At 42.2% G+C, this 15,901-nt stretch overlaps 1 protein-coding gene across 1 annotated transcript; it reads right to left on the bottom strand.

Moving 5' to 3' along the window:
* Nucleotides 1–7,656: 7,656 nt before the first annotated feature.
* Nucleotides 7,657–11,082, bottom strand: LOC144936729 (putative 2-ketogluconate reductase). Its single transcript, XM_078863858.1, has 5 exons — nt 10,713–11,082; nt 9,936–10,107; nt 8,811–8,989; nt 8,597–8,693; nt 7,657–7,819 (listed from the first exon to the last, which is right to left on the bottom strand). The coding sequence occupies exons 1-5, from the start codon at nt 11,080–11,082 to the stop codon at nt 7,657–7,659; spliced, it is 981 nt and encodes a 326-aa protein (XP_078719984.1).
* Between the last annotated feature and the right edge of the window lie 4,819 nt (nt 11,083–15,901).

Genomic DNA, 15,901 nt, shown 5'->3' with positions numbered 1-15,901 from the left:
ACTGTAGTTTGAGGTTTTGTGTGAGTTTTAATATTTATTTCATAAAACTTGACCGCTCCGCAGTGCATTTAACATTTCCAACTTTCATAATCAACGTTTTTGGGTTTAGATCGCGTTATTTATAAATGTGTCGTAACCCTCCACCACCCGACACGGCCAATCAGTAAAAAAGTGTCACGTTGACAAAAGACAAATAGTTCACTGCTTTAGCCCACCGGTGTGAAACCACAACATTTACAATTTTTACAATTTTTTGTAAATGTTGTTTACAAATTTTTTGTAAATGTTGTGGTTTCAAGCTTCAACACACCGGTGGGCTAAAGCAGTGAACTATTTGTCTTTTGTCAACGTGACACTTTTTTACTGATTGGCCGTGCCGGGTGGTGGAGGGTTACGACACATTTATAAATAACGCGATCTAAGCCCAAAAACGTTGATTATGAATAATATTGTTCGCGAAAGCCTACGTGTTAAACTGATTTTCAACTTTGTCTTTTGCAACTCTACACACGTGGACAAACAAGTTAAAGAAACCTCAAGCATGCTTGGATACCACTGCTTTAGATGAGTTTTCGGCCATCATGCAAACACCGTCCGAGGACGGTCAACACAGCTTGTTAACTCTTGACAGAAAAGCAGCAGGCAAGTTGCACCCTCATCCACATCTTCTGAGTGTGCCACAAATTATGGCAGTGATTATGCTGGCAGTGGCGCACACGGAGGAATAACAAACAAAAAACTCAATGCATTTGTCTTAAACACTGCCATAAATGGAAGAAAAAAAATGTTTGCTTAGGGCCATGAAGAAGGGTCATTGTCCAAAACGTCAGCTGTTATTTATTTGATGTGCTTTCAATAAGGACAATTTCCTGAAATGTTGCCTTTTTTTTCCTTTAGAGGCAGTGTTGTTGATGAACGTGTTGCGTTTATGCCATAGGCGTCTCGATATGTATTGCATGGGAAGTGTGACGTAAATAATAAGCGATCTACACCTTGCAATCAATCTGCAGATATTGCTGCTATGTCTGACAATTGTTCACGCTTAACCGTAGATGGTGATGGAGCAGTGGCACAGTGGTTGGCATACGGCGCAAATAACCCAGGGAACTGAGTTTTATTCCCGCCGATGACTAATGTGATTGGCGAGTGATATTTTAACCAGTCCTGGCCGTCTGCCTATTGATGTTCACTAACCCGCACTGACAAACATGGTGAAGTATGGTCAAACAACCTTGCATGACTTCAGAACTCAGATCCCTGGCTGCTTAAGGAAACTGTGCTTAAAATGAGCACTAAAGCCTAGTATGTCTGCAGTGCTTGCAGAGTTACATTACATACATTGAAAAAAAACAGCACCATATGAGATTTGACTTGAGATTGAACACAGTTAAGTTATTGAATCGATTTAAAATTTACAACTCAATAAGAACATACAGTATCTTCTTGGTTCTTTCGGTAAAGTCACCTGAGGACGGCTGCTTGCGTTGTGGCCGAAACGTCGTGATAATTGTTTTATTATGTTTTATTTTTATTATTTTATTATTTCCCTTCTATGTGACTTTACCGAAAGAACCAAGAAGATGAATCCCTGCAGTCACGAAAACTTTAAATCGAAACATACAGTATGTTGCTGTGAATCTCAGTGAGCTTTATCTAATTTTGGCTCTGCCTATAGGCAATCTATTTGCATTGTAATGTGAGTTTGGTTGTGTGTACATTTTTTCCTAGAGATAAATGCTGAGTCTAACCCTACTATTAACAATTGTCCACAAATCAACAAAGCTTCAGAGAAAAAACAAAGCAAAGTGGCCATCCCAGTGGTAAAGCAGTAAGTAATACATTCCAAAACCTTTCATTTAATTGAAAATCATACTTTTTATCACTCGTCATTCGTTTTACGAGTGCATATTTAATCCTAAATGAGAACACAAGAAGCGTGTTTGTGTGCATGTATCTTTGTGTGCACGTCTTGGCAGATTAGAGGAGATGAGACCCACAATTGAACGGTCGGCCAAGAAAATTGACAGAATAAATGAAAAACTGCGGACGTGTGAGGTGAGTAAGTACTGTATGTCATGTGTTGCACTATAACCAGTGTCGCTTCTCTTATATCACTGAGTTGTATTTTGGAGCCTCCGATGACATGTTTAATTACATTGTCGGCTGTTGAATTTCTGGTGCAAAAAATGTGTGAATGTCAACGTAGACATTTCATAGTTCAAGCCGCTTGATTGTATATGACCAGAAACAAAATGAAAAGGTACACACCGAAGCAGAGCAAGCCTGAACCTAGAAGAAACAATTCGGCAGGGAGGCTGTGTGGGCAGTCATATTTTTAGGAACCTCTAGAACATACCAGTCGGTGCGAAGTACGCAGTCTGAATGAGCGTAACGTAATACTGCTGCGCTAAATTGGGAAGGTGTCATTCCCGTGTACTGCTAACGCTTCTTCTTAAGTTCTTCCACAAAGGCAGTGGTTCTCAACCTGTGGGTTGTGTTTCGCTGGCGGGGGGAACAACTAAAGCCTTTAAGGAGGACTCGTACTGCGGCATGGATACCGTGTAGGAGAAATTCTGGATGTGCTCTGTAAACCTCAGTGCCACGACAGCAAAGACAAAGAACCCCCGTATAGCCTTAACATACTGTTGAAGCAAGTGCTGTTAGTGAGCACCTATGAAGGCTGGAACGGTACACAAGGGGGTAGGTGGCCAGCACCACGCCCGACCGCCTTTGTCTCCCCAGTCACGATGTTTACACACCGCACCAGGTACTAATTTTAGGCTGAGTCTACCTAGGGGAAGCCCAGGACCAGTTCAGAAATTCGCCACTGGTTTTGGCCGTGAGCAGGAACTTGGGTCACTTTGTTCGTAGCGCAGTACGCTAACGACTCCACTACCGCTCCCCACGCCAACATAACACACTAATACACGCTAACACATACAAATGAAACATGCCCGACTAACGCCACGTTGACTAGAGGCTTGGACATGCGATTTCTCAGTGTAATGTGGCATTGTAACTTGGCTGGGCAGGGGGAGGTGGGGGACTGCCATGCCAAAAATGTTTAGAATCACTGCAGCGACAAAGCCACTCTCAACCGAATAACTGAAAACTAATAACATAAAACATCTGGCTGTCACTCCTACAGGGGCTAATGTGTCATGGCCTCATGGCTGGGCTTTCCGCACAAGATCAGGGGGTCACATTCGCCAAAGAGCTGAAGAGGCACAAACAGCTGAGTGAGTTAAACCCCTGTGTACAGGCACTGAGATTTTGGAGCACAAATTAATGAAAGTCCTAACTTGAGTCGAGTAAGTTTCTTCCCCTTTGTTTTGTTGTTCCGTTGTCGTCAGTCTGTAACTTCCCACTGCTGGGAAATGACCTAAATTTTCTTCCATTTACTCAATTCCCCGGTGGCTCTTGTCCAGTAGTCGCTTTTCATCTCGCTATATTTTCCACAGTCTTCCTCCACTTCAGTTTAACACGTAGGAGGCTTTCGCGACCAATATCATCCATAATAGAGGTTTTTGGGTTAGATCGCGTAAATATATAAAAGTGTCGTTAAAACCCGCCACCACCCGACACAGCCAACTAGTAAGGGTTGTTACGTAAACAGAACGTGGCCAATTCGTCACTAGTACAGCATCACCGGTGTGTTGGAGAGCCAAGCCACAACATTTACAATCTGAGTACGACGTTTCACCATTAATTACAACTAGCTTCATCAGCCGACAGACAGATTTGTGGAGAAGTCTTACTGTTTCGTTCCTTATATAGAGACGTAGATGTGTTGACCACGCAGCTGCATTCTTGCACAATGTTGGGGGGGAGGATTACTGAGGCAACGTACATTATGCATGTGCATTATGCAAGCCCTTTGAACTTGTCCTTCCTGACTATTGTGTTTATTAAAATAGCCCTACCAATGGTATGCTGCCCTTTGTAGGGCCATGGGTTGACAACAGTCACAAGTATTGTCCAAAGGTGTCCTGGGGTTAGTGTTTCTGCCTCTATGTTAGAGTTTTGGGATTGAGATTTAAAGCTCTAATTAGATTACCAATTACACCAAAATTCCTATTACCTGTGGTAAACAGTCTCCCTGAATTTGCCATACCCCAATGGTACTGCCATAATGTCCTGCAGATAAGTGACAAATAAGTTGGTTACAAATTCATCTCATTAACTGTCCCTTCCATTGACTTGACTTGACCTGAAACGACCTGGAATTGGTACTTAATTCTTAACATAATTTGAACCTCACACAGATAACAAGTATAACCCGTAAAAACAAAGTTTTTCACTATAAATCCTTTATATGCGTGGCGGCTGGAGTCCTCTTGTCCTCTGGCTTGAGATGGCTGCCACCTATGGGTCAGATGATTGCATGGCACCATTAAGCAATTGGTAATTAAATATAATATTTTTGTCCTAAACAGTGTAACATTTTGGAAAAAAATTTTCACGAACATTAATTGTCACGCACAACGAGTCTGTGTGGAAAATGTCAGCTCGATTGGATCACGGGAAGTGGGTTAAAAAACGACCAAAAGATTTGCACGGTCGTAAGCAAGCAAGCAAGCAAGCGAACTTAATATAAAGGATTTTAAAAGTGATCCGGCTCGCCCAAATTGATAAAAGAGCTTTATAGCTCCGTGGGCCTTAACTAGAAAAAACACAAATAGTTTATTCGTGATTATCCACGTTTCCCACTCGGTTAAAGGTGAAGGTGCAGCTCTGCAAATGTGAATGTTTCTGCTATCGGAAGGGCCTCTGCCAGAGGGAGCCTTAAAGAGCCCCCTCCTGTGCGTATTTTGGCCTATTCTTCCACGCTTGCCAGGCAATTTGACCAGCCGATCGACTGGGCTGTACACATATATTCTGCTGGTAAGGACAGAGACAGCGGGATTAGAGAAACTTGCCAGTTATTACAACTGCCACACCTGGAGATCATACCGGCGACCTGGATTGCACATCCAGTGTCCATGGATTAACATTGATTAGATGACACACGTTTACAAAAATACACAGCACCTCCAGCCAAAAAGATAAAGATGATTTGCACTTTATCTTTTAGGGTACAGATGTATATTTTTGTAAACGTGTCTGCAAACCTCTTTCGTTGTGTGTCTGGTTATTTAACACTCTGTGCCAAATTAACTCCCGTGTTTTTTACTTTTTAGCTGCCGCATTCAGGCAGCGTTTTGGTGAGGAATTTCCACAACCACAGGGTGAGTGAGGTGTTCACTCATGACTCCTTCTATAACATGGAATCAATAACTAATGCTGTGTTCATAGCATGTAAAATAAATTATCCATGCTTCATAGCAATAAACAAAACCGCAATACGGTCAAAGCTAGGTGTAAGCACTCCCCAGCGATCAATTGCAGGTGTGCTTATACCCAAAGTGTTGCAGAAGTGTTGGCCTTTGCCTTCCCCCCACCAGTGTAATGATGTGTTGCTTATATCAGAACAGTGCTTATAACTAGCCTTGGCTGTACTATACTGATGTGCAAAACAAATTTTTACTACCGTTAAAGATATTCACCCCCTAAATGATCAATATTTTTATGATTTAGGTTTTTGCGCAAATTCAAAAATCATTACTTGGGTTAACATTGTAGTTTATGAATAAGCCACTGGTGGCTATACAGAAAATGTATTATGACATGACCCTGTGCATGTATTGTCAGCTTGTGAATTTATATTAATTGATGAATAAATGCACCTCTATTAGTTACTGTATATGACTGAATAAGTAAGAGATGATATCTTTGTCTTCACAGGACCTGGAGTAAATACAAAGACATCATATCAGCTCTTACAGTCTCTCTTTGACTAATCTCTCGATGATTCGCGGGTGTTCTTTCATGCTGACTAAAAGTCTGGCTTTGATTCCCGACTCGGGTGCCTTTCTGTGTGGAGTTTGTATGTGCTACTAGAATGTCACTGGTATTGGTCAAATGTCCCAGTGCTGAATAATTCCCTGAAAAGTACTGAATTTGGATGGTGCATGGCAACAGTTCCCTCCTGCAAAACTTGGCATGACCCTTGTGAAAAAGTCTTCAGACTCAACGAAGCTTTCCTGGGTAAACAAGCATAATAAATAAACAATAATGCTATGCACTTGCACGAAGCAAATATTTGGTTTATTATTAATGGTGTAATGCTTAATGATGACCCAAAACCTTATCAAATAATGCAGTAAGCTTACACAACAGTCGCACGTCACGACCTAGCAGTATTTATGGTGCATGACGTGCCAGATATTAGCGTGGTGGTGGTGGCAGCACACGCCTATATAATCCAGCACTGGAGGTGCGTGTTGGTGGATCGCGCAAATTTGAAATTCCCTTCCCGTGGGCATAGAGGCACCCTGGCTTGCCATGGGAAGGCAGTGCAGCAGGCGAACTATTCTCCATCTGTTTCCATCAGTACGGAGATAGTGTGTTGTCCCCCTCACGCGAGTGGGTTTTCTCCAGGTGCTCCATTTGCCTCCCACTTGCATGAACACTCATTAATTGGCAGAACACATCGTAAAGTAAAATGCAATGCAGGACCCTCCAGAAAAAAAGTCATACGACTCAGTATGACTTTCCTGGATAAATAAGTTATTTTATAGATTATAATGTAAAATTACTAGGAAAACAGTATCACTGAGTGCATTGCCTATGTAGAAATTGTAATTGATACCTACATTAATACTACCGGTTATAAAATAGTCACCGTTAACATTTATTTTTTATTAATAATCTACAACCGCATTTATTGCATTTCATAAAGGATATGCAGTTAAGTACATCAATATTAGTACTTTCATTTTCTGTGTGAGTTAGATATTTGTAAATCGATCTGTAATATTGTATTACGCATGTTGCTCTGATCACTTAAGGTTTTTTGAGTACAAGGTTTTTAATGCCATTTGTTTATTTCATGTTAGCACTTTAAGTCTACGATTGTAGGGGTGTCCTGGATGACGTTATATATGTAAAATAACTCATGCTAGCTTCCTTGAACAACTTTACAATTTAATTTTAATTGTTTTTTATCATGGCATATTCTCACAGATGACTGCACAATTCACCTAATTAATCACCTTTGTCAACAACTTAATCCACCAACTTAACGATTTCCATTTGGTGAATTCTCTTTTTCTCCCAGGACACCCTTCAGAGGGAATTATGTAAATGTTTACGTTATATATCAATAAAATGTTTTTTTCATCTCAGCTGTTTGTTACAACGTATTTTTCATCTGTGTTTCATGAAACGTTTCAATTGGAACAAATGACTGACTTCATAACCCATACAATATAAAGGCAGTAAAACCGCAGTGTTGAGCAAAACGTTTCCACATTTTTTTCGGGTAAAATTCTGCACATCTATGATGTGTACGTACCCGATCATGAGCAGCACCTATTGCGCTTGTAAATTACGGAAGTAATTTTTTTTTTATTCTAACTTCATGCAGCTCGGTGCGAGTCCGTGTGTACTTATAACAGTTAGGTGCTAGTCAATGTGTAGTTAATACAGTTAGATGCTAGTCAACGTGTCGTTAATACAGTTGGGTGCGAAGCAAGGTTTAGTTATCGCAGCAATCCACATTGCGGCATTTTCTGAATATAGCAACGCCGCTGGGTTGTGCTCGAGTAGTGGGTTTCAGCCCTGATGAGGTTTCACTTCGTGCGGGATGGGCCGGCCCTGCACAGCTGCCAGGGCATTTGCTGCAACACTTTGAAGCATCTCTCGTCTCGTGTGAACCGTGGAGGCCCCGATGTGAGGAGTGACGATCACGTTTGGAAGTTGCAGCAGAGGGTGATCCCTTGGAAGGACAGTTCCACAAAATTGCTTGTTAATACCTTTTGAAATAAACAATCCAGTACAACGTCGCGTATCCGACTCGCATCCACCCTGACCAATTAACCGCCCCCAACCATTGCATTATTTGCCTATGGTATAACTAATTTTCTACAGACGTTCACATTTACACCTGCAGCCTAGTCCCCAGAAAGTCGGGCACGCAATATGCTTTACTGTATATTCTCCAACTCGTTCCACAAAGTTGAGAAAAACCAAACCAATTATGATAAAATCCAATCACTTATCACTGCACTGTGCAGTACATTATTTTTCAGTCAAACAAATACGAAGGAAATGTGGTTAAATACTAAAAGTTAAAATAACTTTTTATTTAATATGTGCTATTCCCATCCTTTGCCAATTTCCAGCCTCTGTCAATGCACGGCTGTCCTAAGGTTTCCCTACAGTTAAAGCATACCGGTCATGGAGTGTCTTTGCAAGAACCTTCCCTCAGGTTTGCCATGTCTGAGGCCAGCACGTCACAAGAAGAAGAATCTCTCAATACGGGAAGAGAGGTGAACTACATGTCAATGAATTGTCCTGAGTGGTGTATAACCACTATTATTGTGCAATTGGCAACAACCGGGACTTAATATCCTGGGAAGACTTGCTGATTTCCCAGCATGACTACCTCAACAAGAGAACCCTTCTGGGAAAAAAACAGGACAGGTGGAAACCCTTCCCCACCTCCGTACATTATTATTATGACACTATATGAATCCAAATGCATTCATTGTACCTGGGCAGTGGCTCTGGGTCGGTGACGTCAAGAGCAGCTGCTCTGATCCACTTGTTCTGGAGGGCTTCCACGAGAGCAGCTTGGTCTATCACGATGCCTGGACATCCGCATTACGTTGACACATTAACACTTCGTTCTGACTTTAATGAATATTTTCATTAAAATAAAGATCCTGTATCTACAATGGACAGTTTTACTTAATCCATTGTCATACCTCTGGAGATGTTGATGATCGTGGCATTGGTCTTCATCAGCTTGAGTTCCCGCCCTCCAATGATTTTTACTGTTCCTGGGTTTGCATCGACTGCGATCATGAGGAAGTCAGATTTTTCCAGGACTTCGTCAATCTTTTGGCAGTATTGAGCACCCAAGGCTGTCTCCTCATGTATTGGTCTGAAAGCAAACTCATATATAACGGTTAGTACACTGAACTTGTAATCCAAATGTTGCCTCTTCATCTCCCAGTGCAGCAGTTGAAACAATGACCAAGTTGATTAAATTCTCCCCCCCCCCCTCCTGTGTCCACCCAGCAGTACAAATGGTGACACTACAGTCGATCAGCAGATCGAATGTGGTGAGGTAAAGTGTGAGCAATCCCACCTCTTCCACGACGTCTGGCCAACTCTTAAAACTTTCGTGACTGCAGGAATTCATATTCTTTGGGTCTTTCGGTAAAGCCACTTAGATATAAAATTATAAATTATAATTTGTATTATTTTTCTACCTACGTGACTTTACCGAAAGACCCAAATAACAGGATGAAATACTCTCAAGACAGACGTTCTCTATTGGAGACCCTTCCGCCAGTAACAACATTGCCAAGTTATCACAGAGCTGCACCTTTACCATTTTAGATCAGGAATTAATGTTCTTATTAAGTCATTCACCAAAGATAGGAACATTCAACCAATGGCTTAAATTATAGAATTTGTCACCATAGTGTATACTTTTTGAAGTTACTACAAATCTTCTGATCAGCACAAATAACTAGGAATTTCTAAGGAGCACAATTATCACCCAATAAGGATAAATGACCTCAAGCCACTATTCAGTTAAGAAAACTGCAGTTTTTTTGGGGACATCGAATGATCTGGAGAACTATCCAAATCCATCTTACACGGCACCATTGAGGGGACTACAAAAATAAACTTGGATTCAGAATATAACAGATTGGACAGGCTAATAACACAACCAGCTGAGCCATGAGATTGAGGACTGGACAAGGTTGGGGGATTTTATCACGAGAGCTACTAACATGGTGCCGAATCACTTTGGCATGAGACTGGTCTTGGAAGATGGCGCATAGTGAATGCATCCTTTCTAAGGTGAACACACGTACCTCCTTGTGCGATTGTGGTATAGAATGGACATGTGAAAACCACGGGCTCTCTCCGCCACCAAACGGCCAATACGACCCATTCCTAAGATCCCAAGAGTGGCACCATAGACGTCCACGCCAACCAAGATGTGACCTCCATCCATAAAATTCGGTGATTTTGTAAGGTAGGCACCTGATGAGGAACCGAATGAAACGTCACCTTAGGTCTAAAAATAACACAAAGTCACGGACAATAGATTGTCTTTCCATTGAAAATACAAATATTAATTCATCAGCCCATGGACCCTATGGAACGAATGCCTCCCGGCTGTATTTTTAAGCAGGCAAACTGGACCAGTTCAACTGTTTGAATCCCATCAGCATTTTCAAGCCTGTTCAACAAATTATACAAATGTCCAGACGATTGGCGCATCTAGAACATCAAAACATACGCTTGAGCCTGGTGATGTTGCGACATGGCTTTCCAATGATACGTCTCCGCAAATCTGGACCATGATGCTGGCACACATAGCCTACATTATCAGATAACATCATGAGAACGTTAACGTCCACTGTGAAACAGATGGCCCATGGTTAGTACACTTGCTTTATTAAACATGAGCCATCTGTTTCACAATGGACCCTGATATATTGCAGGTGTATTAACTAGGGTGACCGTTGGGCTTGAACTGCCATCTTTTTCAACAATTGTCAAACACGCTACCGCTGCGCCATGTCACTGTCGGATCATGGCTATGTCAGATTGCTGGTGATCATGGCTTCCTTGCAGTGAATTACCATTCACCACCTCCCTGGCAGATGCAAGTAGCAGAGCCATGCCCATGTCAGCCGTGGTGGCAGAGACAACATCCGGAGTGTGGGACACAGAGACGCCATGGCTCCAGAGCAGAGGCAAGTCGAGATGGTCAACCCCCGCTCCAGCACTCGCTACCGTCCTCAGGTTAGGAAGACTATCCAAGAGGTCTTTGGTGACTACAAGTTTCCAGCATAAAATACCGATGGCCTCGACTTTTTCTGCCAAGCCTTTGTTTTCTTTAATATTCGTTAATGTTACCACATTGAAGTATTTAGTGATGCACTTTACTTCATCTTGATTATATGTTGTAGAGAGATATTCCGATACCAACATGTATGGCAATTGTTCCATGGCAGAAACAATTCCCGAGTTGAGAAATTGATGCTTTAGTCTACGAAAAACAAGACATATTACAAGAGAACAAACATTATTTTGGTGGTAGAAAAACAAAGTTACCCCATATTCCATTTGATAATACATTTTGTCGTGAAAATATTGCATATAAGTAACCTATTCTTTGGGTCTTTCGGTAAAGTCACGTAGATAGGTTCAAAGAAAATAACAAAAAACTACGACGTTTCGATGGCAACACAAGCGGTCGTCATCAGGAAAATGATGACAACCGCTTGTGTTGTGATCGAAACGTAGTTTTTTGTTATTTTCTTTGAACCTATTTACGTGACTTTACCGAAAGACTCAACGAATATGAATTACTGCAGTCACGAAAGTTTTAAGTCAAGATATAATTAACCTTTCACACTTCTCTCCTCTACCCGTATGGCTCAAACATGCAATTAATAATAACTCAAATGTAGTGTATACTGAGAAAGTGACATACCTGTGAGCCACCGGAGAAAGCAACTGTATATGATCTACACACTTGTAAAAACAGAATAACAAGAGTATTTTAGTGAATAAACTGCATGCATGAAGGAAATTCGTACGTCCGACATGTATGTTTGACTGAATTCCCCTTCACTTTGAGCCTTATAAAATGTTCACAGAATTTCCCTTTTTTCTTTTTTATAAAACAAGGGGGTAAAAGCTCACAAAATTAGTAAACTAGTACTTAATAAAGTACTGTATTACAAAAAGTTACATATTCAACCATGGTGAATGTAAATTTTCAGTCAGTAATGACATGTGACACATCACTTTTCAACCATTGCCAGTGTTGTTTGAGAGCCCAACTCCACCTCCCCCACACATTCTGTACATGATGAACCCTTGGGCAGCTGCAGTGGCTCGGGATTCAATTGCACATGCAGTAAACTGCGCATCATAGCACACCTGCTGTATGTATGTTGAAATTAGTTATAGCTGGGATTCAAACTTCGATCATTCGCTTCACAGTGCAGTGTGATAACCACTGCGCCACTAATCCTTCCACAGATTTGGGAATTATTGTGTAATGACAGAGCGCCACCTGGGGGGTTACAGGGGACATCTGCACAGCCACCGCTGGGTAACCGGTATCCAATCTGGAGTAGGGATTCAATCTAGACCAAAGGTAACGGGCGGAGCTACGGGGAATATTCGGGAACCATCTAGAGGGTTCCACGAGGGGGCGTGGCCGTAGGCGGAGCTTAGCTCTGCCGGGGGGTATATAAGCAGAGGCAGGAGAAGACTCGGGGTCGGTGTGGGAAGCCTCGGGTCCGGACTGCATCGCAGCTCTACCTCTCCTCGCCAACAACCATGTGGCGAACCTCCAGCGAAGCCGCCTCTCCTCCAGGCACGCTGCCAGCCAGCGGCGTAAACGGAGAGAGAAAGAGAGGGGGAGACGTGTCGCAGCAGCGGACGGGGAAGCGAGAGAACTACCCAGAGAGATATTCTTAGGTTTTTTCGGTAAAGTCACGTAGGTAAAACATCAAAATTAATAAAAAATAAAATAAAAATCACGACGTTTCGGAGGCAACACAAGTCTCCGTCATCAGGTGGGACCGTCACAGCCAGATTAGCTGCATCAAGTGAGGCAATGATTCAAGATGTAATCCCTTAAAAGCAAGTTGAGGGGGGAGGAGAGGGGGGGGCTCATCAGAATGTGGTAGCCAATGAATGGAACCTAAGAATATGAATCCTTGCAGTCACGAAAGCTTCAAATCTAGAGTACCCAGAGAGAGAGTGCGGAGCTGTGCAGACATTCTGTTAAATAAAAGACACCAGTCCAGAGTCGTCGTGGAAGTCGTTTATTACAATTGTATCCATTAACTGAGTGGCTGGAAATGCAACGCCTTAATTGTATGTTACCAACAGATTTTTCAAGGATGCAAAAATGTTATCAGGATTGTGGCAACATTAAGATTGCCATAAATATTACACCGAGTTATAAAGTTAATCATGGCATGTTTATGGCTTACACATTTTAAATGGCAGATTGTACACACAAAATACTGCTAGTTCTTTTAACTTATATGCCAAGGGAAATGTTGTTCAGTTAAACGTGTCAATGCATGATGTGTGGAAGTTTGCAATTTGGAAAATAACGGGATTGTTTTTAAACATTTTACATTTTCATACAATGTATCCTGTTGAAACAGAAACAAACACTGTGCAGTCAACAGAATTGTCAGGGCGTTTATTTATTTTTATTTGCTGTCCGACCCAGATTTACCCTGCTTGTGCTATCGACATCATGGCACAAGACTGATACCCAGTCAACCCTTTTAGAGCAGAATAACCATATGAATTATAAAACGGCCCACAGTGGTGGAGGCCACACAGCTACCTCTGTGGTCAGGCCCTGACTGGCCATAGGGCCGGTCCATTCAGAGGGCCGGTCGGGCGGTTTGTGTGGTGAAATTGCATATAGTGTTGTGGATCTGTACCTAATGCCTGACACTCTGTACGTTGTGTGTAACGCTGGGTAGACTTTGTGGATCCAAGTGACGTAACAAATGATCTGGTAGAATGTATGCACACGCTAACACCATCTGGAATGCCACCTAAGGAATTGGCTTTGAAAAAAGGAACCATTGTAATGCTGTTTCGAAATCTCAACCCCAAAAAAGGATTATGCGATGGCACACATCTGGTGATTCGTGAAATGCACCGTAATTTTGTTGTGGCTGAAATCATTGCAGAATCCAATCGTGGAGATATTGTCTTCATTCCCAGAATTGATCTGGCACTGTCTGAAGTGAATTTACCATTTATGTTTAAGCAAAGACAATTTCCAATAATTCCTGCATTTGCTATCATTGTCAATATGTCACAAGGACAAACATTTGAGTATGTTGGACTTCATCTCATTGAACCTGCTTTTTTCCCGTGGACAACTTTATGTTGTATCAAAGAAAATTACTTAAAACTACGACGTTTCAAACAACACAAACGATCGTCATCAGGAGCAAAGAGGATTAAAGCTACTGAATGCAGACTGTTTTATAGGGTGTAGTCCTAGGGTCATAAATGAAGTGGGCAGGACTAGTGATGTTAATGTGAGAGATTAGTGTGTTAATACAGGTAGGAACAACAGTTCCACACTGCCCACCAGGGATTATTTGTCTGTCTGTCGTGCATAGCCACGCCCTCGATTTGTATTTCATAGAGCGCTTCGGGCGGGCTCAGCACCACGTGACGCGCCGCCCCACGCAGCTTGCGCCGCGTGACACGGATCACACGAATGCGCTGTCCAACCAAGTTCCTACCTGCCCACTCCGAAGGAACGTGTTGGAAGATCGCAGAGGTCGGCGTCCATAGGTGGCCACGTTGGAGCGAGAAATTCAACCTGTTAATGTGAAATCGGAGAGCCGAAGCCATGGGGAAGAAATACAAAATTAACATCGAAAGGTGGCAGGAAGGGAACATCACATGTAGCCTTTAAGGGCTTGGGACACATTTCTGCAGACGTGGCAAGATCAGAAATTACTGCAATCCTCAAAAACGCTAAGACACCTATCAGCAACATCAGTAAGGATGAGCGCTTTGAGCTTTCTAAATTAAAAAAGAGAGATGACATCGTCATCCTCTCAGCTGACAAGGGCAATGCCACTGTCACCATGGACAAAACCACATACAATAACAAAATTCAGGACCTACCTCGCGATGGCTCTGTGATCTTAAATTAAATGCTAATTTCTCACATTAACATCACTAGGCCCGCCCACTTCGTTTGTTACCCTATGAAACAGTCTGCATTCAGCAGCGTTCCTCCTCTTTCCTCCTGATGACCATCACTTGTGTTGGGATCGAAACGTAGTTTTTTGTTATTTTCTTTGAACCATCTATGTGATTTTACCGAAAGACCCAAAGAATATGAATTCCTGCAGTCACAACAACTTTAAGTCAAGAATTAACTTTATGTTGCTTTGTTAAGATGCAGACATCAAAGTGCTGACTCAACAAAATTCGTCTCAACTTTTTGGAGATGATTGTCAATTTACACTAAATGTGATATATATATAAGATTTTTTGATTAAATACATTCAATACAATCTTACAATTTTTGTCTCGTTAATTGAATAAAAAATGGAAGAACCCATCATATGACGGGCAATTACACTAGTATTAAAATATTTTATCTATATAAAAGTCAAAAATTGTCTGTTTGTGGATTTGTTTGAGGGTTTGTGTGTGTTCGCGCTTGCGAACGATTTGCCTCTCCAACGGTGGGGTTTACGGTTAAAATAAATAGCCAGGTACCACGCCATAAGCCCCGCGGTGAGCAAGCGCTATTCGTTTTTCACATCCGTCAACTTTAAATTAGTTTAATTAGCGATTTAGTGCGATTTGTGTGCACTTCCATGTATTTATTTATGACACATGCAAGACCATACCAACTCATGTGCCTTTGGTGGGGGGATGTCCCATGCCAAGTCGCACGCCTTCGGTGGGAGTGAGGGGGACATTTTCATTCCCGTTAAAAATGCTATAAAAATACACTAAACGCTCACGTTAATTCTTCACTGTGTGATGGGCCCCCCACCCGGATGCATACAGTTATTACTACTGTAGAGGTGCTAGACACTCTATTTGGCAACCTGCGGGGCCACTATGTATCAGGGGGGCAAGGCAGTGTTACTGCTCTGGGACCAACGGCCGGGGTCAGGGACAGGTGAGAGAGGATCGTAAACACAGATTCCCGCCAGACCAACGGCCAGGGGTCAGATGAGGTAAAAGAGGATCGAAAACACGGTTTGTAAAGAACCAATCAGAGGGTCCCACGAGGGAG

This window comes from Lampetra fluviatilis, chromosome 17 (genome assembly GCF_964198595.1).
Source record: "Lampetra fluviatilis chromosome 17, kcLamFluv1.1, whole genome shotgun sequence".
Classification (NCBI taxonomy): domain Eukaryota; kingdom Metazoa; phylum Chordata; class Hyperoartia; order Petromyzontiformes; family Petromyzontidae; genus Lampetra; species Lampetra fluviatilis.
This window is presented reverse-complemented; position numbering and strand designations above follow the sequence as displayed.

Bases quoted from the DNA above. Each gene is read 5' to 3' on its own strand.
- LOC144936729 (XM_078863858.1), bottom strand. From the start codon at position 11,082: ATGGAACAATTGCCATACATGTTGGTATCGGAATATCTCTCTACAACA. The intron at 8,990-9,935 runs GTACGTGTGTTC...GTTTGCTTTCAG, and splicing joins TACCACAATCGCACAAGGAG to ACCAATACATGAGGAGACAG. The intron at 8,694-8,810 runs GTATGACAATGG...GCGGATGTCCAG, and splicing joins GATCATCAACATCTCCAGAG to GCATCGTGATAGACCAAGCT.